Source organism: Melanaphis sacchari, unplaced genomic scaffold (assembly GCF_002803265.2).
Source record: "Melanaphis sacchari strain LSU unplaced genomic scaffold, SCAv2.0 Contig254_pilon_pilon, whole genome shotgun sequence".
Classification (NCBI taxonomy): domain Eukaryota; kingdom Metazoa; phylum Arthropoda; class Insecta; order Hemiptera; family Aphididae; genus Melanaphis; species Melanaphis sacchari.
In genome coordinates this window covers 32214-59206 of record NW_020271128.1, presented here as the reverse complement: position 1 = coordinate 59206, position 26993 = coordinate 32214, and the positions used below count along the sequence as shown (strand labels likewise).

Genomic DNA, 26993 nt, shown 5'->3' with positions numbered 1-26993 from the left:
CGGGCCAGATCAAGTATTGAACAATTGACATTTACAAACGTGGTGTCCGTGCATATATACTTCGGTATTAAAAGAAATATTTTTAAGTCCACACACGCGTGCACGAGTGATTATCACGTCCAGGACTTTTGAAAAGTTGCTTATCATCGTGGATTAGACCAACGGCTGAGTCATAGCGTAAACTATACGATAAAGTCTGTGCTAAGACGACTGACTTTATATAGCCTACCCTCACATGAAACCATTATAAACCATTAGACTTAATTTATTCTTTTTTAACGTTCTCTGAGAAAAGAACACAACGAAGCGATACGTTTAAAACTAAAATCAATAACATCACGTGACCGCGTTATGTACTGGATAATTATTATTTATTAATTAAGAATGTCATCTTTATTACTGACAAGTTACATTCTAAGTGCTAAGCTATTCGAAATTAAATTTTTTTTTTTGTTAACAGCTGTATTTATTATGATATGCGAAACCTCAATGAAAAAATGTCGGATGTGTGTATAAAGTATAAACAAAGGGTTTTATCGCTTAAGTAATGTTTTAAACGATTATGATTAGTCAGATCAGTTGATACTTAACGTATTTATTTTTTTATACATACATCATCGTACAGATAGTAATGTAATATACATTTAATAACAATTCGATTTAAATTTTTAAAATAATATTTTGTCTAGCATTTTAATATACTGTTTTCATAATTGTTTGCCGTCATCCTTTGACAAGACTATCGAACTACGTTAGCAAATACCATATTCCAAATGATAACCCACAGCCTACAATTAGACAAATAATATTATACAGTAATAATATTATGAAACGATTAATCAACTTGTGACTAACCTACTAATATTTATTTATATGCATAATTACTAAAAATAAGTTAAATATTTTTATCTTATACGTGTACCTAGGTGTATGCTATATACACATGTGGTAGGTATATCTGAAAATATAATACGCGTACGTAACATCAGTAGCCAGTAAGTACATGAAATATTGTATACATTAAATTGAATATATAATATAATAAATTATATTATATTATAACTATATGATTTTTCTACCTATAAAGTAAGCTTTTAAAAATTAGAATCGATTTTTATCACCGTGTCTAATAATTTTTATCATTATTTGTATACATTTAAATCAGTGGTTATATTATTTTTCAATTTGGTATATACTATATACAATATTTATTTTTATAAGTGCATTATATAGGTACTCGCTTATCTACAGTCTGCATCGCATTCGCCCACCTGTAAGAGCGCGGTCGCGACAAACGTTTCGCACAACAATGAAAACTATATATTATAATAGTGTTTATTATCATTGTATGGTCGCGGTAGTATTATTATAATATTATAGAATTTATTATAGTACGGTGGGCGTTCGAGCGGCATACGAGAAATATTGTTGCGGCCGATTGGGTCTACCGTACTCGGAGAGCCGTGAAGATAGTAAGTCTTTGGATGGCGGCTAAGAAACTCTTTAATATTGCCGAGGCGCATAGTTGGCTCACGGCGGTATTATTATAGATTATCAGTGGTTTACCGGTAGAGGTACTAAAATGTAGTTATAATATGATATTTTGTACTGACAATATCGCAAATAACGTATATGACAACTTTGATTGACAATATAACAGAAGTAAATTCGTTCGCTTGTAATTAATGTGCACAGCTAATATTATATTACATTTGAATACAAAATCTTACAGGTATGATTTAGTAACTGCAGAGTTTAATAATAACATTTTCTGTTTTGTTTTACCATTATCCTGAAATATACGTACTTACAATACAAATACGAACAGTGATATATCAACTCGATAAAGAGTAAATACAGTACACACGTATAATGTAAATTTACAATTGATATTTATATCCTAAAGAGGGCTCTAGCATGTGGCGTGTGCCTAATAATATTACTAGGGAGACGGCATAATGGTTTAAACCTCATGGTATCAAAAAACGTACTCATCTCTTTGGACAGAACATCCGTCATTATATTGAAGATTTAAATTCAGCGGCATAAGTACATTCAATTTTGAGAGGGGATTTAAATGACACATGCACATGTTTAAGAGAAAACTTCACTCACCATAATTAGTACAATCATATGCCATAGTCGTTAACGGTTATCGAAATATGATTGTAAGAGTAAGAATTTAGTTACAAAAATTCTTCCAAATCCTTCTAATTAATAATAACAAAAAAAAAAAAAAATTTTAATATTTTTTTACTTAAAAAAATTACTGTACACATAATATAAAATATTACTATTATAAAATTGATGCTCAGTATAAATTACTTAAAGCTTGTTGCGTCAGTGTAGCTACCATTGTCAAAAAAAAAAAAAAAAATTATAAAAACCGAAGTTAAATTGAAAATATATATAAATGTGTACAAGTTTTTTGGTCAAGACAGAAAAATTTAAAATATAAACAATTGAAAAAGAGCCTAGATATTTTAAAAGTTATACCATGTTTAGAAAATGCTCATCTCAATATTAATTATTTGATGAACATCTCAAATTTCTATGATTACTTTTTTTGAATTAAAACAAAAAAAATAAAATAAAATACATTTTGTTGAAAACTGCAGGCGCTGCGTAAATATCTTCGTTTTCTATTATTTTTAGTCGGTTCATCATAATATGATAAATTCACAATTGAGAAAATCAGACACCAAAATTGTTAGCGACTGGATCAAAATATCGTTTGATCCAAAACACGATAAAGGACACGAAAATAATAAAAACACATCAGTGTAAAACCAAACCAATAAATTCCTCGCTTTGTCCCACTTCGCATTCCGATATTAACGAAGTTTTTATATATTTTCGTTTTAACTTTTAAATCTGATATTTTTTTTTTGTGGTTTTTGCAGGGGATTTATCTCGATCCCATCTCGCCGCCCACCGCTATGGTACGACACTGCGCGCGCTTGCCCATACAATATAATATGCCTACAACCTATAACCAAAACCGATGTGTATCGGCTACCGGGTGTAGCCGGTACCCACGGTTACTGAAAAACGTAAACCTCCCGTCCGTAAATGTGTCTGTCGGATTATTGATGTTCTCACGGTGAAAACGAAATTACCTATTATCGAACGACATCAACAACCATGCTATACAGAGATTAATATCGTTATTATTATTATTATTTTTATTATTAGGTACAACGCGCGTATACGAAACTAATCATGTAGGTAATATTACAGATGATATCTGCACGGGGGGGATCCTCGGATACCGCCGAGAGGGGCCGAGTGTGTCCGCACCCACATCGTAATACTACTTAAGAAAAAGAAAAAAAAAAAAAGAAGAAAACCATCGCGTATAATAATAATAATATTATTATCGCGTTATCTGGTGTGGGTACGGTTGCGATCGAAAAGCGGTCGTCGCACCGATCATGTTTCGAGTCGTCAACGAAATTCAATAACAATATTATTTATTATTATTATGCGCGCCGCCGTCGCTGGTATGGGCCGTGCCCGTGCGGTAAAAAGCATACGCGAGCCGCACACGCACGCGCCGACACGCGCGCACGCACGCAAACGTCGCCGGACGGTCGGCGGCGGCTGCGATCGGACTAAAGATAAACGCGCGCGCGGCGACCATCCCCCTCCTCCACTCGCCCCGCGCCACGGCCGCCAACACGGTCACGTCCGTCGTCCGTCCGTACAACTATTTCAGGTTCATCTCTCCGTCACACGCACACTGCAGCCTCCGCCTCCGCCGCGTCGCACCGCGCTGCACCGCTCAACGTTGCACCGGTGCGGCGGCGGCGGCGGCGGTGATGCACTCGTCTCGAGACCAAGCTTTATCGGTCGTCGCGCATTCGATCTGCCGTTGCACCGCCGTACATCATGCGCCGCGGCGTGTACCGACAACAATAAATAATAACAATCACAAAACATTTACTAACGATAACCTCGCGTCTACCGCGCTAAAATCTCGATTCCAACTCTAAGTCGTAACTTAGCCGTAACCCTAAGTCTCGGCGGAAGTGTGCGGAGACTTCATTACATCAACTGCTTTGCAGTACCTATATTATGGGTAGTGCAGATCCCGGAGGGGGGGGGGCTCGTCACGTACGACGTGTTCACTGGAATCTGCCCCCGCGTCCGTAGTATAATATTTTTTTATGCGTATGCGGTGCTATTTTCTTTTCACTCGTATCGCGAGACCAAAATAATTATAATATGTTACGTGAATGGTCACATTCTGAATTTCGCTGCCGTCCAATCGACGACTTATCATTATGCACGATTCGAGTGCACGCGCATTCGGTTCGCCGGGTAGGTACGTGTCATCGCTGTGCGCGTACGAATTATCTCGCGCCGTGAACAATCGCCGGGGGACGTAACTCGAATGTCGAGCGAATAACAATAATCCTGGATACATAGGTACCTTCCTCGGCTGGTACATACGCCCGATTCGTTACACCCCGGAGAGACGTTTCTTTCGGATATTTTTATTTTTATTTTTTTTGTCATCGGGACGCGACAATAATATAATAGAAGGTAGGTGTGCATATGATATTTTACATTTATACACCGTACACCTATATAATATTATTATTATTATTATTATTATTATGCAGTCTCCGCACCGTGCGCCGAGCGTTACAACAGCGTATAATGGTAGTAGTACCGAGTCCGGCGCGGCGGCGGCGGTGGTGGTGGTAGTGCATTATACTCGGCGGTCGTCGTAGTAGTAATGACTGCCGTGGTGGTGGTGGTGGTGGTGGTAATAGTGGAGGCGGCGGCGGCGGTGGCGGTGGCGACGACGACGACGACGACGTCGACGACGATAGAATACGCGCGCGTTGTATCGGTGTGCGAGTAGTGTCTGCGCGGACGGTAAACCGTGTACAAGTGTTTGTGTGAGCGTTAGCGGGTGTTTGAGTGTGTGTGTGAGTGAGTGAGTGTGAGTGTGGAGTGTGTGTGTGTGTGTGTGTACTCGGTTGTGGGGGCCAAGCTGCTGCAACGGGTGTGCAGACTTCGTGCCGGACAGTTGGACAGTACTCATCGCGCGCGACAGTCTTCGTTAGCCCCCGTCACAGCCGTATCGCCGCGCCATTCTACGCACAGGACGTGTCGCCCGAGTGCAATGACCGCGTGAACGCGGCCACACGCCGGACGGACTCGACGAGAACGCGCGCGAAAGACACACCGCCGACGGAGGATCCGACACCGTCCGCAACTGTAGTCGCAGCGTTCATTAATTCGCCATGTCGGCCGTGGACGCGGCCCCTGTCAGGTTCCGGCGGCTGACGTCGGCGCTGGCGGCGCTTCTGTTGGTGCTGTCGGTGGTGGTGCCATCGGCCAACATCGTCTCCGCTGCAGGTAACGCGTCTCGCGGTTTTCACACTGTTATCGATAAAATGCACGTACACAATATTGTTATCGCACACCCCCGCCCGGTAGTAACACGTGACAATAATATTGTTGTCCGCCTCTTCCGTCTTCGACGAGCGTCGCCGGTCGCGCACACGACGGCCGGCGACTCGTGTCCGAAACGGGTTTCCGGAGGCGACCTCGGGTACCTCTATGATGATATTATTATTATTATTATTACTTAGGTACGCTTATAATAATTTATTATTAATATTTATAATACGTGCATGCTCGAGTACGCCTAATATTACACGGGTGCGGCTCCACTGTGAGAGGGGGGAGGTTCTGTATGATATTAGAATTTCCGTTTATCCATCTGGACGACTATAGTGTTTTGATTTTCCGTGATGTCCACACGGACACCAGTACCACTCGGAGGATGTACAATAATTGGAATACCTGTACTTGCACGTTGTAATGTGCGATGCGCCCCACAACTCACAAGTACGATATTATCGTGTACGTCGTATTTGTCGTGTTCTACGAGTATTCGTATTGTTTAGTCCACAGGTTTTCATTTCTATAATGATGATTAGGAAAAGGTAAGCGTTAATTATTTTCCAAAATAAATCACTGCATAACAACTAAAACTATGTGTATAAATCGTTTTGTTGCAAAGTAAACAATGGGAGTATATACATTTTGAGGAAAGTGAAAAAAAGTGTTTGGTGGTCATCTTATTTTGAAAAACGTAATAGACGCATCATTAATTTTATTATTACCACTACTGCCGTCTACCAACGAAAACCAATATCCGTGGCTATTGACTATTGAAAATGTTTGGACTTAAAGCCAAAATCGTAAAAAAATGAAGGAATGAAAAACTTGTTGATTTTTATGAAAATGGTATTTATCACTTTTGGGAGGGGGAGGGGACTAAAAAAGATTTCAGAGCCGCGCCTAGCTGATATTTGCAGGTATACACGCATGTTACATATTATTATATCTAGTATTTTGCTTATTTTACGCCCTCTCGTAGTCGATTGTTATGCGCGGGACTCTTCTTTCAACGCTTCACCGCATGAGTCTTCCGAGTTAATCTTAAAATAATAACAAAACAACTTTAAGAAATCTTAATTATTATTACTGTTAAGAACCGAAAAACTAACACCTCCCAATAGCATTGACTATATCAAAAATAAATCTAATAAATCATTTAGGTTGATTTTGTCTTTGTTTGTACATTTTACTTTTTTTTTTTATGCGATGGATCGCGTTACGGCGCAAACACAGCGTGCACACTTAAGTGCACATAGGTACGTCGTAATGTTGTCGTCGTAGTTTAAGCTATAATATGAATCCCGTTTAAGTATAGGTATTTACGTAGTATTGTTTATTAATGATCTGTGATAAAGGTCTCTACTGGCGAGAGGGCTCTAGGCAACCGCCAGACACGTGCACTATGTTAACAGTATATATATATATATATATATATAACTAAAGGATACTGAAAAAACAACTTTAGTTGGTAGTTGAAATAACTATATATTATTGTTTACTGTGGTCGAAAGATACTCGACATTAGTGGTACTAAGAAAAAAGTATTTTTATTTGTATTTAAATTATTTAATTATGTTCCATACTATATTTACTTTTTAGGTATACCTTAGTTTACATCACCCACCCTTGGTAACAGGTAAACATTTAAAAAAAAAATGTAATGAAGAACAATTTTTTTTATCCTAATTCAATATATACTTGTTTGATCAGCGATTGCTAATCAAATTAAATCGACTAAATAATGTTTTATTATGTTTTCATTAAATACAATTATGGACAAACTACAAAGTGTGTATTATAACTTAGGTGTTAGGTATATAGCATAGAATTATATTCTTGTTTACGTTACTTGTGACAATGAACATTGATAATAAATATCATAATATATCACAAAATTATTTGTCATTGGATTATTATTTCAATTTGTAAAAAATAAATTAACAACTAAATTGTTCTATATATAAACAATAACAACAACAATAAAGAAACGTATTATACAGTATACTTTTAATTTATAAAAATCGTATATATCAACTTATAAATGTATTTTTTTAACATAAATCACATTAATATTTATTAAACATCTTATATACTATCTATATTAAGGATACTTATTTTTCTAGTTGAAAAATTTGTTTATAGAATCAGTGTATTCAATCTTCCTGATGATTTCTAAGATCGTTTTTGTTATCGAGTCTACAGGTTTTTCTTATGTCAGTCTAATTAAATGTATTTTTAATTATTTTGTTTTGTTTTTCTAGTCTACTCGTAATAAGCGTAAGCATTTTATGGCCTGTGTAATTTTAGTTTTATACTTTCAACGCAATATTCTATCGAAGGTTTAAGGTTGTTATTATTACATTAAACAATTACTTTTTAGTACATATACTAAAATATATTGAAAGTTTACTTAGTTAATAGACTTATCTAATATTTTTAAATGCCTACATGTTTTCTATTCGATTATTTTTAAACAATTTATTTTAAATAATGTAATATTTAATTCATTTAAGTCAGTTAGATAATAATTTAAAAGAAATGCATTATTTATTTTAGAATATGTATACCAGCAAAAAATATTTTTTACTACCGTTTGAAATAATGTTTTATAAATATATCTATTTTATTTTCAAAATACATTTAATTGAATTATTTACATGATTTTTTTTTATTATCTGTTATTAGATAACTCTTAAATTTATCGCTGTATTACGATTGTTTGAGTGACATATAATATTAACATGAAGTATAAAAGACTAAATAAGACTTGTTAAATTTCTACAAAACAAGTTTTCCTATATACAATTATAGTATAACATTAGGCACATGGTAATAACGAATTATTTTGAGTTAGACAGAATACGTGTATACCTGTATATTTTGTATTCGAGTAAGTTGTCATACATTTAACCACTTAAAATACATATTTTAAAGTCTGAATTATAGTTCTTCGACGTTAGTGACATTGTAGCGATAAAAATGATTCAAACGTTTTTATCTATATATTAATTGTAGATGTATGTAAGAAGTAAACGGTTTTGTTTCGTACCGGTTATTGTTTCCTAGAGGACTGTTTGGTATGTGGTTGTTGGTTGAAAGTGATTATGGTGAAAGAAGAAACCATATGGTTTACGAAAAACTTTGTTATAGTTTAAGTTTTACAAATCATAAAGCAAACGTAATTCTTTCATAGAAACATTTATAAAAGAGTATTAAAATATGCCCTAAATCAGCAATTTAATTGTATATTTAATTATTTATAGATGTACCTTTAATGTATTGTACATAATATGTAAATTTGCTATATGCATGAAATAAATAGAAAATATGTTAGCGTCAAACGTGTACTAATAACATATTTTATAATTACTGTTTAATGTATTATAAATAAGTTCAATTTCAAAATATCAAAATCATAATTCTCTTAAACAAAATAATCTTCAGTTCACGCATTTTTCAATCTCTTTCATCTCGATATCATGATATCGTGAGATAATTTTTGCTCTAAAAAATAAGTACAATATTACCTTCTATATTAGTTATTTTAATAAATATATCAATAATACGAATTTATGATAATCTATAGATAACCATTTTAATTATTTACTATCTGTATAGGTAGGTACACGTAACTTTTTAGCTGTATAATGTTTATTACCTATGAATAAACCAATAAAAATATCGTTGATAGTTTTCCCAGAGGTATGATATTAGTAATTTTATAACTAAAGCCAGTTAAATTTAATCAAGTATTAAGTTTTTTTTTTCAACTTTACCTATATATTAACACTTAATGCCATATTGTACTTATCTAATTAAATACATGAGATTAAATATTTATTTTTTGACCAACTATTAATAATTTTCAAGGCTTTAAGTTTAGCACAAATAAAAACAAATGATAAAACAATACATTTATATATTTTTTTTATAAGCTCGAAAATGGTCTTTTAGAAAATTTTATAAAAATTATATAAAATATAATATTTTAAACTATGAATCACAAAGGTTTATCAGTTATGGTTAGGTATAAAGTATTAATATCCTCAATGTGCTGTGAAAAATATAGGATTTTGTTATATATGTGCTTTATTGCTACATGTGTATATTAGCAATTATACTACTAACTACTAAGACCTGAGAATAAAAAAAAAATAACTATTCAATTACATTTTGGCGTAAAGTTTTGAACTTATTTCCTAATTAATTTCTAAGATCATTAACTAGCATATTTACCAGTGACACCTACTATGCTCAAGCCTATTTTTAAAATAATGTCCATGTTTATTTAAATATTAAAATATTATATTAAGAAGATGTCGTACAAGTCAAGTGTTGTCTTCGGCTTACTGACGTATACCATATTAAAATATACTCGTACGTCCAGTAGTTCTAATTTTATGTGTTTAGTTTAAATATAAAAGTGAAATGACCTATCAATTATCATTAAAATTAAAAGTAAGAACATAGTTTTGATTTTCACGTTAGTATTTTACAATACTAACATTTTTAAATTAGTTTTGAGTAAAAAGCGGATTTTTAGGTTCTTAAAAGCTTAAAATATGATGCTAATATGTTCTAAAAAAATCCTAAAATATTCTCTAAATATTCCTTAAACTTGTAAATATGCAGATAATATGATTTGTTTTTTTTTTTCCAAAATAATTCAATAAAAACAATAAATAATTTATGTACCATTTCTTTTTGGTAACATATAAAATATTTAATTATAAAAAATACAAAACAGTTCATAGGTATATGAATATTTTAAACTTTTGTTAATTTTCGGCATTTTAAAAAATAAAAATGAATATTACAAATTTAACTAAATCGTCAGACATTAAAGTTAAAATAATAAACAATATAAAAGTAAAAATAAAATAGATTTATTATTAGAAATCATTCTTATTACGTTATTATAGGACCGTGAGTACAATCATGGATTAAGAGTAACAGAATGACCAATATTACCAATTTGATTACAAACAAGTAGATAATTGAATGATTTTTAATTTTTATCATTCTTATATAAAATAATTTTTTTTCCTAGAAAAAATTGTTACTGGAAAATATCACAAATCGATAAATTAATTTATGATTTTTTATGAAAAATAATAGAATATATTCTAAAATATGAAAAATAGGCTAAATATTCTCCTAAGTCCAAAATATGTTTTAATATGCTAAATACATTTTCTCCTACGAACTTTATGATGGATAAATCGTCCACATTTTTCACTCTCATAAAGCTGCATAAAACCAATAAAAATATGTAAAAACCTAAGAATCCACTCTCTAGTTATGAGTTAGTAAAAGATTAATAATTAAAAATGCTTATAAATCACTTTAAAATTAAAATATCATAAGAAACCAATGAGTATATTATACAGATTATGTTATTACTTTCAAGTTTGATAATATACCATTCCACTCTAATTTTATTATTAAGCTAAATACACAAAATTATAACTGCTAACTTATATTTTGTTATGGTATGCGTTAGTAAAATGAAGACAACACATACGGACACGACGTCCTCTTAACCTTGTTCACTTAAAACTCACGTTTACTGTATACCTTATCCCTTATTAAACAGAAATTTTTTTCTCTCTAAAACATTTATTAAAAAATTCAGCATGATTCCATATTTTTTAAATTTGTTTGTAGTCTTTTATTTCTTATTATTACCAATAACTTTGTTAGTGGTTTAGTAGTTTTCAGTCGTCTGTTATAATGTGTATTTACTAAGACGATGTCAATGCACTATTTGTTTTAACTTTTAGTCCCCTGTGAGATATATCAAATTTTTGTTCAGCAAAACTAGTCTTGTATTGATATAGCTTTAATTTTTAAGTGACTTAACTTAAAACTGAAACGTAAGAATTCTATCGGAAAGAGCACGTTATACGCTTTTAATTATATCTTAATTTTATAGTGAGTTATTTTTGATAAATGCTCGTTATTTGCTTTAAAATACAAATATCCATAAAAGTTTGTGAGATGGTTAAGATAATATTCTTAACTTTAAGGCTGATAAAAGATGGAAGTTGATCCCTTATATTATAGTTATAGTAACATGGGATTGGTTCTGCTGACATATATTTGTTATGATGCGGGTGGGCCGTAGAGTGAAAAGAGAATATAAAGTGATTTTATTGTGCGTTTTTTATCATTTTAATGGCTTTTGTTAAATTATAATTGTTTAGCGCAATTATCTGCGATGAGTAATAATAATAATAAAAAAAAAAAAATGATTTTCCAGTATTTTTTTGTTTTTTACTAGTACATCGTTTTTTGTAATTATCACTAATTTTGAATTCATATACTTGTTGTGCGAATGTATTTTATAACTTTGGGGGGTAAGCTTAATTTTAAATAATTTATCCTATAGATTAAAGTGCGCATTACTATCCATTACAAATGGCCATTTCATTTTGTATAATTAATAGTTTTCGAATCAAAAATTGTCTATTTAGTTACAGACTTACAGTTATTATAAGTTATATAGTTATTACATACAAATAATGTGTTTTTTTTTTTTTAAAACCAAGTTAGTCTTCGACATACGGTCACGATTAAGGAAATCAACTGAAGAATAACTAATACACAATACATTTGTATTCTTTTACGATTAATTTAGAAAAAAATATATTATTGATTGTGAGAGTATAGGTAAATTTTATCAGCAACCTAACATTCTGAAAATAATAATGATAATAAATTTCTTATTGCAATCGATTGTTAAGTACAAACGTGTCTATGCCATAGATACGCGTGTGTGTGTGTGTGTGTGTGTGTGTGTGTGTGTGTGTGTGTGTGTGTGTGTGTGTGTGTGTGTGTGTGTGTGTGTGTGTATGTGTATGTGTGATATTAAAAATAATTCGTGTGTGATCATGCGTATAGGTATAAGTATGAACTATGATGATTCCATAAAATAATATTTTAAAATCTCAAACTTAGTAAAATGTCTCGATACCCTTCATCGGCGTAAACAATATCTACAAAAAAAAATATTAACATGGTGGTGACTAATATATCATCTAAATACCAGTGAAATTCTCCGGTCCGAAGGTCGTAAACATCCAATGTTATATATAGTGAACACACTACTGGAGTATATTATATATAAGTACGTGACTTTTAGTGCGTAACATAATAAAATCAATTTGATCACTTCGGGGAAGAAAAGAAAGAAAATAAGATTTAGAACGGCTCATTCGTTTCGAGAACACCGCACGAAACCATGTATGCGTACAAGCACAATAGAGTATAGACGCGTATATACGTTACAATATTTTATTATATTGGACCTGCAGTGGAAGGTTTGAATTTGACTTGTGAATATTGGGTGTATTTATTGTTATTATTTTTTTCCTTTAATATTTTTTTTTTCTTCTTCATATTATTCCACATGCCGCCGTTCAATGGTCATATATTATTATTATATTATTGTACCACATAACGTGCTGGTTCGCGTATCATTGTGTGCCGTAGTCAAACACGACGGTCGGCCGTGTCGCACAAGGGGCAAACAATGCGACACTGAACATAATATATATATATATATAATAAAACGATATATTTACACCATCAAGCCACCCTGAACGTAGTCGGACCTACACGTATAATAATAATAGTAATAGTAATAATAATAATAATAATACCTACTTACGTTTACGCACGCGCGTTTCGACCGCAGGGGCGGTACGTGTTGTTTCCTTTTCGGTGGTCCTTGTAATATATTACATTATTATAAAGACTCTCTGCGAGCGCATATAGGTGCCACATGGATTTAGATTTCGTTCGATTGCATTATATTTTCTTTTCGTTATAACTTATAACAATGCCGCGTATACTGCTCCGGGTAGGCGATATATCATATTATTATTATTATTATTATTATTATAGTGCCTACCTAGTGTACATTGTATACAATTATAAAATCCGATTATACGGCAGAACACAAAATCGATTGGCATTGGCCGTGGTAAGAACCAACGACGACGACTACTATTGTAAGATTCAAACAAAACGCATTTCGAGCAAGACCGGCAATCTTTCACACGTTTCGAATCGCCCACTCTACCCTCCCCCACCAAAAAACTCGTGTGAAGACGAGGAACTGCGTAACTGCAGCATAACCGCATATTTCAATACACAAGAGTGTATGGAAAAATATGTAAGAAACGGGCCGTAATGGTGATATTATATAATGGGTCATCCATTGTGCGAAATATACGCGCGGCAACCAAATGCCAATACAGCTATTTCGGAACATAATATATTATATTAAATTAGAACGCTGTAAATATGAGAAATTTAAATATTTGGAATTCTCGTAGCGAAAATTCGAAAAATCTACTTGTCGCGTTCACCATTCACCCGAACTACAAAACGCGTTATTAAAATAGTTTAATATAATATTCGTAATATCATTCCCTTACGGCAGATAAAACGCAGAAAATTTATTTATTTGCGCGAAAATTAACCCGGTGGGTGGTCGTCACGTAAATACTATAGGTACTATCAAGCCGACGGAATACCCCGAATTCCTTGTAGACCCGAGTCCCCCGGTTTGAATATCATTATTCATTAAATACAAGCACAAACACATATAATATACGACTCCTCTAAGATCATCAATTCCGGGGAGGTCCGTCGTAGTAATGACTGCCGCTGCGGGCGGCTGACAAACACGGATGACGTTTTATAATCGTTCGATAGGAACTTCGTGAAGAGACCAAACAGAAATAATATTATTATGTATCCGTGTCGTTTACGTATACATACGAACGTGTTTTGATGTCGGCGGCAAGGGAAAAAAACGCGACGACGAAATTAACGACCTGCTAGAGCCGTTAGAGGACAGCGACGGCAACGGCTGAAAGTCGTGAATCACGAACTTAAAATATATCCCTCGCGATCGTTCGCTAAACGTATACACCTGTACTGTGTAGTGCGTTTAATATAACAACAATAATAATGATAATAATAATATATTATTAACTACAACCATTATATTATACCTACCTATCCTATAGTAACCACTGCCGCCACCGTGCAGCATACGCCGACGACGGATCGTCGATATACACATTTTTTTTTTATTTTTTTTTTTATATTCGTTTTTATTATTACTATCTGGGTACCTCCTTTACCGTTTTTACCGCAAAACTTCAAACGGTTCCTCATTAAGAGACCGCATCCGACGCTGCTGCAGTCATTAAATATACAGCTGATGTTGCAGCAACGAGCGGCACGTAAACTCCGTTGTCGTCGTACCTAGCTAGTCTTTGGCTGCGTTTCGTATAAAATGTTTTTGTGTACCTGTATAGTGTGCCCGCGTCTATATAGTCTTACACGTTTGGACGCGTAATAAAAATCGGACGTTAACGTTTTTCACACGACTAGAAGCGAACGCACTGCTTGCAGCAATATATACGAACGTTGAGTGGTTATAGGTATGGTATAGGTATTTATTTATTTATTTTTTTTTAGTAGAGCGTCCAGTTATATTATTATTATCATTGTCGTATACCTATATACGGTTCGGTCAACGCGGTCGCCGTACCGGTTAGTGGTGGTGTTTACGTGGAGTCAGGACGACGAGTGTAATATTTACGATGGGAAAAATTCGGTGGAAATAGATGGGAAAAAAAAAATTAATTTCGTACATCCTTCGTCGACATTTCAAGTAGGTTTATTCCTTTTACCTAATACGGTTATGTACTACCGACTCCCCTTCCACCGTTAACTAGGATACGCACGCACGTGCACACACGCACATGCACATATATATAATAATATAATATATTAATGATATGACGATATTATTTTAATATACTCTAAACGTCTAAGCGACAGTGCGGTGCATACTTGCAGCAACTGTGCATTATTGTATTATATACGCGCGCTAACGCATATATAGCTTCGACTTCTGTCACGCGCGTCTTGTTGACATAAATCCTCCCTTCGTGCACGCCGAACGGAGCCATGAACGACACGTGTCTTCGGCACATTCCTCAGTCGACGATTTCCATTTTTGGACGGTAGACCGCTGTTCGGATCCGGACCACTTAACGGAATGACCGACCGAGTCGGTAGCGTAGAGTGCAATACCTGTATAATACTTAAAATCCTATAAACATATATAGCATAATGTATATACGTGTGTGTGTGTGTTTGTGCAGCATGATTGTACTGCGGTGCGCGTTCTTCGCGATGTGTATATGCACATGCCATTGCACACGAGGAAAAAATAAAAATCGTGTATGGCACCCAGTTAAATATTATTATTATCCGTCGCAAAGTCGTTTATTAACAGGGATAACTGTCAACACGTGTTTAAAATACTGTACTCGCTTTTATGGATTATTATTACCACTCGTTATTCTCCGTATATAGTAAAGACGTTTTTATGCACGCGTGTGTGTGTTATTTCTCTTTTCACTTGGGTACTATTACGTACGTTCTCTGTATGATAAAATAATAATACAATATAATATAATATATAAACGCTTACACAAAATTCAATTTTTACCGCCTCCGCCGCCACCGCTAAGAGACAAATTGTTTTTGCTTTCCGCGTTTTTAAAACGCCGTCGCACCACTCGCATCCCCTCACCACTCACTGCAACGAACACCGGTTCGAACATATGCAGCCGATTATAATGGTAAAAAATGAGGTTCTGACCATTAACAACGGATCGCGTTCCGGGAACCCCGTGAGACAATTACTATACTGCTGTATGGGTATATTATATATAAATATATAAACAACAAAAACGACAAAAAAATTTGAAAAAAAAAAATCGTAAACGGAAATACACAGGGCTTTGTAATCATTTTTTTTTTTTACTCCCAAAACTTTTTTGTTTTAAAAAATGTATATTCATTTGTAATACGGAACAACGAAGCGATCTATACCTATACTGATACCGTGTTTTATGGTGGTAGGTAGTATTGTATATAATAGTAGGTACCTATAGCGGTAATAATAGTATAGTAGTTTGTGTAGTAGTCTACATGTTGTCATCGTTTGACCTCAACAATAGAGGAAAACTTTGGTACAGGTTTTTTTTTATTATTATTATTATTTCCCACGTAAACCCTTTATAATGTAAACAATCGAATACGTATTCGTAGTTATGTATGTATATTGGGCAGTCCAAACAGACCGTCTGCCTTGTACGTACACTGTGAATACATGTTTTCGAGACGCTTTAATTACGATAACCCTCCATCGGCGTGTGCGTGTACGGATGGATATTATATTACGTGAATAATGCATATGCACATATACATGGAATCCGGTGGAGCTGGTTCGGACCACTGAAATAACTTGGGAAAGTAAGTGTCTGCCAACAGGACTATTCAAGTCACGGAGATGGTAATTTATCGACATTTGCACTCGCTACTGCTGTTACATATCCCAATTCAATTATATACGGCTTTGACATAAAAACCTTAACATCTAATAACATAATAATATTGACTCTGAAAAATGTCCTGGCCTGCGTCTGAGGAATGTAACATTGTCGATTGTTCCTTTTGACTTTTTTTCAGCTCTAAATAATGCTATGTGTGTTACGTCACGCGATACACGCATTTCAAACTTTACTAGTCCACTTATTGATATACCTATTCAATAATCATCTAGAGATTTATATATAAGTATAGGTAATGAAGTTAGGTGTAGTATACAAATGTAAAATTAATAGTTTTATGTTATTACAATTCCTATAAAATATTTAAACTATATTTAATTTGTATACATAAGAACTATGTACTATGTAAATACTATATGTTATCACTTATCAAGTAACCAAATAAAATCCAATTGTATCAATATCAGTCTTGAACGTACTATATCATTATAAATTTTTATTTCAATGACTTGAGCTTCGCAGTAGTATAAAAACTTTATTGACACCATCAACTTTTTGAACACAAAAACTTGTATTGATTTCATCGTATGCCAATTGAAACGCTTTTCTCATTTTTTATATTCCTGTGTATTTGAAATAGATTCAATTCATTGTACACGTTTTGTATTACTTCACAAGTGACGTTTTGTTCATTTATAATGATTAAAACGCTTTGTACCATAAATGTATTTAAATACTTATCAAATTTGAACTTAAATCGTAATATTCTTGTTGAGTACCTACTTATCTGAAATAAGATTGATCTTGTTGTCTTTTACAAATACTACACCATGTTGAAACAAAGGTGACTTGTTATTCTGATTATTGTCTAACCATATATTGCAGTAACGGTTAAACAACCGTTTACCTATATGAAGGAATTTAGTACAAACATATTCAAACATCAAAACGAGCTGGCTGAGTTTAATAATTCTAATATGAATGAAAGTTGTATCTTTTTAAAGTGAAAATACACTTCAATTTGAATTTTTTAAATACCTATACGTATAGAAAATAACAATATTATTTAAAAATGTTGAATAGTAAATTTTAAAGTTCTTTTGAATCAGTTTTTTTTTTCTGAGCATATGTATTTAGTATTATCAAGATGCCAACATAAAGCTCGCCTATAGGAGTTACTTAGAAAAACAATATCTATAAATGTTATCCCACTGTTAATTATATATGTATCGCATTACCCGCGTAGTGAAAACTTTATGACCTGTTTGTATTTTTAAAACTCCTGGTAATTAAGATAAATTTAATTTTTATGTTTTCCATATGAGACACAACAACAAAATTCTGACGCCATTGTGACAATGACCGGTAATATGTAATACCTAATGTATTAAATTAAAGGTCTTATATCCAGGCCTGGACTGGACCACTGCGCTATTATTTTATAGCACAGTGGGCCGCACGCCTCAATTTTGTAATAAAATACTTGAGTTTTTTTTAAACAATTTATGAGCAACAAAAAAAAAAAAAAAAGAATTTTTTCTATATTGTATCTATGGGCCTATGAGCCCATATAAAGTGAAAATAGTAAACTGGTATCCTTACAGTCCGGGCCTACTTATGTCTTATTGTTGCTTTATGTATAACTTGACTTCAAAGTAAAAATGTTTAATTTAAGAGTCCGTCAAACATAATGCCAATTACCATTCAGTGTATTTTACAGATGTAAACAGTAAAAAAATTCCTCAAGTGCGAATATATCTATTGCACCTAGGGTGTAGACTACATTATGACTTTGTTATTTTTAATCCAGTATTCCAGTGCTTTTGTAAAAAAATTCAATTATAATGTTCTGTGTAATAAATTAAATATCATATCATATTAAAAAAATTTACAACCGTTAATAAACACTGGTATTTTCTTGAATAGGTATACCATGTTGTTATATTATTTTATTATATAGATTATTTGTAAATAGTTTTATTTAATATGAGAACTTTGTGAACCAATGAAAATATAAAAAGAAACTGAGTATAAAAAAGGTAGATCTACCGCCTACAAAACATATAAGGTTCATTAAATTTATTGACATGTTCAACTATATTATTAACGATATGCTCCACCACCTCTGTGTAGGATGTTACCTAAATGGTGTATTATTTTTTGTATACTCCAGACCCCTCAACAGTATAAATGCCGAAATTCTTTTGAAAACACATAAACCCGCAATCATAACCCCACACTAAAAACGCACGCGGTGGTATCGTCTCGTACTTTAAAAACTACCTACCAGGGATTTATTTTACTCGGGATGTATTTATATTCATTTATTCGGTTGGTATACTACGAGGTATACTATATTATATTATAAAAATATAATATATTATAGTTAGATCATTTCAACTAAAAATGTAATCGATATTTCGATTTAATTATACTTAAAATACATAAAACAATTTTAGTATTTTAAAACGTTTCATGCTAGGTGAACTTAGTAGATAAAAGCAATTGTTATGATTATGTAAATATATTTATTATATAGGCATATTTTTATCAAAACTATAATTGAGATAAAATAATGTTTGAATTAAAATATGTTCGTAAGCATTTAAATTAAAAACACGGTAATAATAAATTATATATATATATATATATAATTGTACAAATATTAAATTCTGAGCGGGGTGATGTAAGTACCTATTTGTTTTTAAGTTTTGGTGACTTATGTTTCTTGTTTGTTTTTTCAACTAAGCATATCTTCAACATTTAATTTGGTTTTTGGTGACAATTGAATCGAGTTGTAACTTTGGGGAAGGGGGTCAGAAAGTAAGAATTTTTTTGATATTTTTGAAGTTAATCACAAAATCAATACATTGTTTGGTTTAAATATTTTAAAATTTTGTCAAAATAGGACATTTAAACAAAAGATGACGTGGTTGTGATGATTTATTTTTGAATTTACATTTAACACATTCATTTTTATTTCAGATGTACTTATTTAATGACATGGTACACTTGACATCGATTATAATCATAGTTGCATCCTTGATTTTATAACTATTTAGTATGTAAATTATATTTTTGAATTAAGCTTGTATTAGTTTATGATGTATATACCACGATGACATTCAAGTAATATATAACTACAACAATTGTTTCAATTTATAAGTACTTATTATGGTATGCATTGAAACACAATATAATTTATTAATTATTTCGTAGCCATCGAATACATTTCTTACAACTTAAATGTTATTCTTGTAAAATATTTGCCAAAAATAAAAATTAAATAATTTCAATTTTATTTTAAATTGTATCGAAATCATCAACTGATAATTTTAAATAAAATCTCTACGTTTCAGTGATTTAAAAAATATATAGTAGTAAAGAAAATGGGTTAGATACATAATAGCTGATAATCCAAAATTTAAATAGAAATAGGTAGATTTAATTTATGAATTAAATTTGACGTGACGTGCAAAATTGTGCAATATCCAAACTATTATACTAAGGATGCATCGTTTAATCCCACATAATATGCTTAATATAGATACAAGAATAAATTCTCAAAACTTATAAAAAGATGTGCTGTTGATTTTCAGAAAAACAACATAATAACAACGCTATATCAACCTTTATTTAATAGTACCATCAAAATAATTTTTGTTGAAATATTAAAATAAAACTTAAACTTAAAACTCTAGTCTAAAATGTCTTGTAAAAAAAATTGTCTAAATAAAAAGTAGATGAAAAAATAGCAAATTTAAAAGATTGACAGAAAGTTATTGGTTTCATACATTATATTAATAATTTTACTTGTACACACTCAACGTCAACATCACATACAACTATTATTTGTCCACAAAATAATCCAACGTGTTTCATATAAATAATATGTTATTAGTTATTGTTTATAATACAAAACGTATGTTTTAGCCGCATTCCATTATTTTAATTAATAATTCCACAGATGAATCAACAAAAATAAATGTAGCGATCTAAATTAAATTATAAATTTATTTCATCTTCCCTGAATAATTTCTGTTGTGTATACTATTATGTTATTTAATTTAATATTTGTATTATTATTTTTCATAAAATGTATTTAAATTAATTCTTTAAAAGAAAAACATAAATGCGTTCTTACTTTTTTCATTTTTGTTTTCAACAAATTCCAACTCCAACACACTGACGTAGAAAATTTATAAGTACCAATACTCACTGATATATTTCAGTATTTTTATTTTTTATTGATAATCAATAACTTAACGTAATTTAGTTTAAATTATTTGATTAAATTATATATATTTTTATATACATTTTAAAACATGGTTTATTTTTATTACAAACATATTATGTGATTCAGCAAACAAATTTTAAGTTTAATTTTTATAGGTATTAATGGTTTTGACATTTCGTTATTAATAGTAACAATGTCATTTTAATTTATTCTTAAAAATTACGATATAAACACGTAGCCATTAACATTAAATTAATATATTATTTTATGCTATGAATGATTCTCATATTATTGTTGATGTTTATGATCAAAATAGTTAATAATTGACAAATACTTATCATAAAACATTATAGTTTGTTTTGCGTTTGCTTCACTTGTATTATATTTAAAAAAATCTGACAGTAATTTACTTAAGGTGCTTAGCCCCTAAAAATCATGGATCATTATACTTTAAGAACAAAGAGCATTTATCACGTTTTTTTTAGGTTGAAATAAAAAATAAACTTATAGCTTCTATTAAACAATAAAAATTTAAAAAGTTAATTCGAAATTTAATCAACATACGTATATTGGCAATTATAAATATACTTTAAATATTGTACGTACCTATAGGTATATTTTTCTTTATTCATAAAAAGTTTAATTTAAAAATAAACTTTTAGGATTTTATATAAATGTTTTATAATTATCATAATAATTTATCAAGGTACTAAATATAATTAATTAGGTACAATTAAATAATTAACGGCTAAGACATATACATCTGTTAAGATTATTGTTACGTACCTACATTATTTATAAAGAGTGTATTTTGTATTTTCTTAATAAATTTTATCCGTTTCAAATCAATAATATCTATAATAATAGTATAAAATATAATCTGATTAAATAATTTATAGGATATTTTATTTAAATTTTTCTAATGGATAATATTTAATGAACTGTAATTGTCTTATCTTGTAGAATGTAGATATATCCTAAGTCCTAATAGGTATGCGGTGTTAATATTTTCAAGGAACAAATTTTATCGCGTAATCGCATATCGCATTTTACTGAACTGGTCTATAGGTAGCAATAAATAAATAAGATTTTGAACAAAATGTAACATATAAGATATTAAAAATTCTATTTTTAAATGGTAATTTAAAAACCATATGGATTTGTTTAACATCTAATATGCATTCTAGTGTTTAACATAGACGTTTATTTATCTACGTTACCTTTGATGCATTTTAATAAACATTCACACGATAACAAGTTTATTATTTATTTTTACACTTGTTTAGGTATAGCATAAGAAATGTTTAACGAAAAAATGACTAATCTTTATTTAATCCATTAAAAACAAACTAAATTTTTCAAGACTAGATTTATAGCTTGAAGTTTTGATTCTAAGATTGTAATTGTTCTTCAAATGGCACTGTTTGAATTGGTAAAAATGCATAGAATTATCAATATAGAATGGAATAATCTAAAATATAATAACACTTCGAATAATTTTATTTTGAATCAATTAACTTGATATTCGTAACTATTAAATTGCATTAAGTTGGATTCCACGATTATATGTTTCTTAATATAGTTGTCTAATACAACTAAACTATTCTGTTATCAAGAGATAATAGGTCCTACGTTATAATATAGATGATCAATAGGTTAATAAAAAATGAATTTATTGTTCTTTACTGTTGAATTTATTCAATATTATCTTTAATAAAATTAATATACTGTTAACTTCATAACGAGTTTAATTTGATAAGTAAAAATAAATGCTATGTAGCTTGAATAAAAATATTAAACATGAGATAAGATTTTTGATATTACCCGTTTCCAATATATATATATATATTATATACACATCATATTTTGTAATATGGCTTGTAAAATAGCATTATAATAATAGTATCTAGATGATTGATAGTGTTTATAACGTACCTACACATTTTATGTAATATGAAGGAATAAAAATACGATCTTTACATTACGTATATTTAGTAAAAATAAATTATTGACTATAGATGCATTTTTTTGAGTGAGTGTTTTTTTATTTATTATTAATCCATTTAATATTTTTTTTTCACTACTTGTTATGATTGAAAAGTAAAAACAATTTGAATTTGTAACCGAATATCTGACTAATGGATATTTGATGTACTGAGTCATTCATTTATTAAATACTCATTATTTTAAAATAATTAATTTTTTTAAGAATAAACATATTTTATATCGTTATAATTTTTAAGTTTTAACTTTTTTTTTTAATGAAACTATTCATTAATGTGTTATAAGTATTTTAAGTACGGGTAAGCGGAGAAGTAGAACAACATTATGCCGGGTATTCCATAATCCTGTACCGAGGATATCAAGGGCTGATATCAAAGCTCAAATCGATAGCTCATGCCGTTAACATACAAAATTCCAATATATTTATTTTAAAGAAATATTTAATTTAGTAATTTTACCTATATGTAGGTAGATGAATAAATTTAAAAACTGTAAATTAAAATATAATTTATTTTATGCATTTGGATCTTGGATATTTCAATAAATAATGCAGGTATAAAAATAAGATACATTTAAAATCAATGTGATATTTTTATTTATTGGTTTATTATTTTGTTTATTGTAAATATATTACATCACATTTAAATTGTAGTTTAACCATAATTACGAGTATTGATTTGATACTTATATTAAATATATATATATAAGTATGTAATATTTAAAATTTTTTAAAGTTAACATTTGTAGTAGTTTGTATAGTAAATATTTAAACGAATGCCTCTAACTTCGCAAATCTTTGCTCTGAATCCGTCCCTAATAAACTATGAGGTGGTTTCTTTAGTATACCAATTTAAATTATTTTAAAGGTAGGTACAATAACTGTAATTAAAATTCAAAATATCTATACATCATGTGATTACTTTATCGGAGTTTTACTAAGATTTTCCAAACATATATAATGCACACATAATCAGTTTCTCAGAGGTGTATACATTGTTGGTATATATATTTATAGGTGAACGGAGTCGAGAGGTCCTCGGGGATACCCGAAAGATGTTAGTTTACTATTTTGTTTACCTAAACTTTAAATATTTATAACTTAAAAACTATTCCTTCGGATTTCAATTTTTATGTATCGAAATATTTTCTATGGAATGTGAAATAAAAAATGAGTGTTGTCGTTCAAAAATATTTATAGATTTTAAAATAATGAGTGTTGTTCGAAAAAAGTATTATTCTGTATGTTTGAATTTTGGAAGTATTAATATAATTCAATTACGTTTAAAATGCTAAATAATAAAAAGCTTTAGTAATAAATATAGACGTGAAATTAAAAACAATACGTTTTAACAAATTACGTTGTTTAAATGAAAACTCATCGTATTGTTTTGAACACGAAATAAAAACCGTTTACGTTTATCACAGTTAATGACATTTTATTATAAACTGCTGAGTTGGTCGTATTTAATGTTTATATTATAATGATCTCACCATTGTTTTCATTTAATGAAAGTATTGAAAACAAAAAAAAGTTATATATATATATTTAATAAAAATAAAAATAACAATAATAATAATTAGTTAATGTGGTTATAATATATTAATATTGATATAGATTAACTATGGAATGTAAATATTTTCTGAAAAAAAATATAAAAGATTAATAATTTTGTTGAAAATGTTTATTAAACTTATTGGCTATTATAAAACCAAGTTCTTAAATCCACATATTATATTATAAGTATCTATTCAAGATAATATTAAGACTAATAAATTAAATTGAAAATCATAAATAAATGATCAGTATTGAGTCTTTTATAGACTAAAATCACTTGTAGACTTTAACTATCATAGATAAAAAAAATTATACCATTGAAGTGTTCTATTAATAACATTTAAAGTTTATTTAAATTTAATTTTTCCATCTTTTGTGTTGCTGTTTTATTTATAGCTCGAATAACTTAATACACTATGATGTGTAATCGTATTCTAAAGAAATTAAATAAGCAATCCTTTGATGACGTAAATTGTTCATAAAAAGTCATATACCCATGTTAAACATTGACAAAGCTCAATATGCATGGTGAGAGGGGAGTAAATGTCTCTAAGTATAAAATTAGCTCTCTGAGTTAACCTTATTTTTTTTATGTAAGGCGATTTCATACATTCTATATTATATTTATACAAATAAATAATAATTAATATGATGAGAAAATAAAGCTGAACTTTCAGACACTCCAAATATAATTACTTATAGTAAAAAATAACTATTTATACCTATCAAAGAAAATAATTTAATGCCAACATTTAACAGTTAGATATCAATGATAATAAATGCACAGACTTTCCTTATCTGGTTTAAAAGCTTTTTATAAGCTTTCATTTTAAAATTTTTTTTGCTAATTTGAATATTAATTTAAAAAAATTTTTATAGGTTTTGGTGTTCTTTTTTTTTAAATATTAGATTATGAGACTATCAATTGAACTCTATTTCAAATTAACAATCTTTAAAATTGAGTGACTTATTATTATATATTACATGATAAGTATTAGGTATTAAAAGTAGCAATAATAATTGAATGATTAAAGTTTATTTTTAGGAGTAAGTTATGATTGATTATTCGAATTTAATAAAATTTAAAAATCAATAATTATATAATATAATTCTCATAGCGTACTCAAATATGTTAAAATTTCATGAATCTCCTTCAGTTAAATTAAATTTAGAAAGTTAACTATTGATAATTTTGATAAGGCTATAAAACTTTAATTATTGAACAGTATTTAGTTATAAATTATAATCTATTATGTTATACATCCCTCATTTAAGAGAATTAAGGAAATCCAATAATATTATAATTAACATCAGTTTTTATAAATTTATATTCAGGGTATTTATACTAACAGTAAAAATCTAAAATCATACTCAAATCTAATAAATGTCTTAAACTAATACAAATTAAAACAAGAAATTGATATTTATAAATAATATTATATTTTTATTTCTTTGAGAATCTTAGAAAAATATCAAACTATGCACATAGAATTTATTTAAGGATTACAATAAAATACATGTGGGATGTTTATTTTCTTAAAATTAAAAACAAATATTTTTTATAGTTTACTTGTAAGAATTAAGTTAGATAAACAAAGTTAAATATTTAAAAACCACTGAATGAGGTAAAGATCAGTTAATATTTATAGTTAATTCTTAAAATAATTTTCCAAATTAAAAAATAAACTTTATTTTAGTTTTAAAAATATAATACGAAAAAAAAAATTGTTGAATAAAAATTAATATAAATGACTTTTTGTAAAAAAATTGTCTTGTGTTTTAAAATATAAAGTAATTATAGCAATGGGTTAACAATCATCATATAGGTAGATAGTAAAAACTTAAAAATAATTGTCTAATCTTTGGGAAAATTAAATTTTGATGTTTTCACGTTAATTAAAAAGTTACAAAATATTTTAAATTTTAAATTAATTTAAAATTGTATTCCTTAGTCAAAATTTGAAATTTAAAGTGAAACAATTGTTTTTTGTATATAAAATACTTATGTAAGTATGTAAGTGCCTATGTATGTATAATGTATATATATATATATATGTGTGTGTGTGTGTGTGTGTGTATGTATGTTTATACTATATATGTATGTATCCAAATATATATAATTATATTGTATGTACTATATAAGTATTTTGATGAGATTATGAACACAAAAGGAAAATTTGAACTTCATTTATTTTGAGAATTCTATTTTGATTCTACTAGATAGCAGATTAATTAGCTAAAACGAGATTCAAACCCTTCCCGATATTGGTACATAACGATAATTATTTTTACGGAATCGGGTAATTGTCAATATTGTTAAGTTGACGTTTTTAGTTATTAAAAATGTATAAACTACCGATCTTGCAAATAATAATAGTCCACCCAG

The 26993-nt window shown here is 29.8% G+C and overlaps 1 protein-coding gene across 1 annotated transcript in view; it reads left to right on the top strand.

Annotated features, from left to right (window-relative positions):
• Nucleotides 1-4892: 4892 nt before the first annotated feature.
• LOC112595097 (laminin subunit alpha-1) overlaps nucleotides 4893-26993 on the top strand; it is a 50487-nt gene continuing 28386 nt past the window's right edge. Inside the window, exon 1 of the mRNA XM_025340188.1 lies at nucleotides 4893-5373. Coding sequence (XP_025195973.1) covers nucleotides 5259-5373 — 115 coding nt within the window. The 5' untranslated portion in view covers nucleotides 4893-5258. The remainder of the gene's footprint in view (nucleotides 5374-26993) is intronic.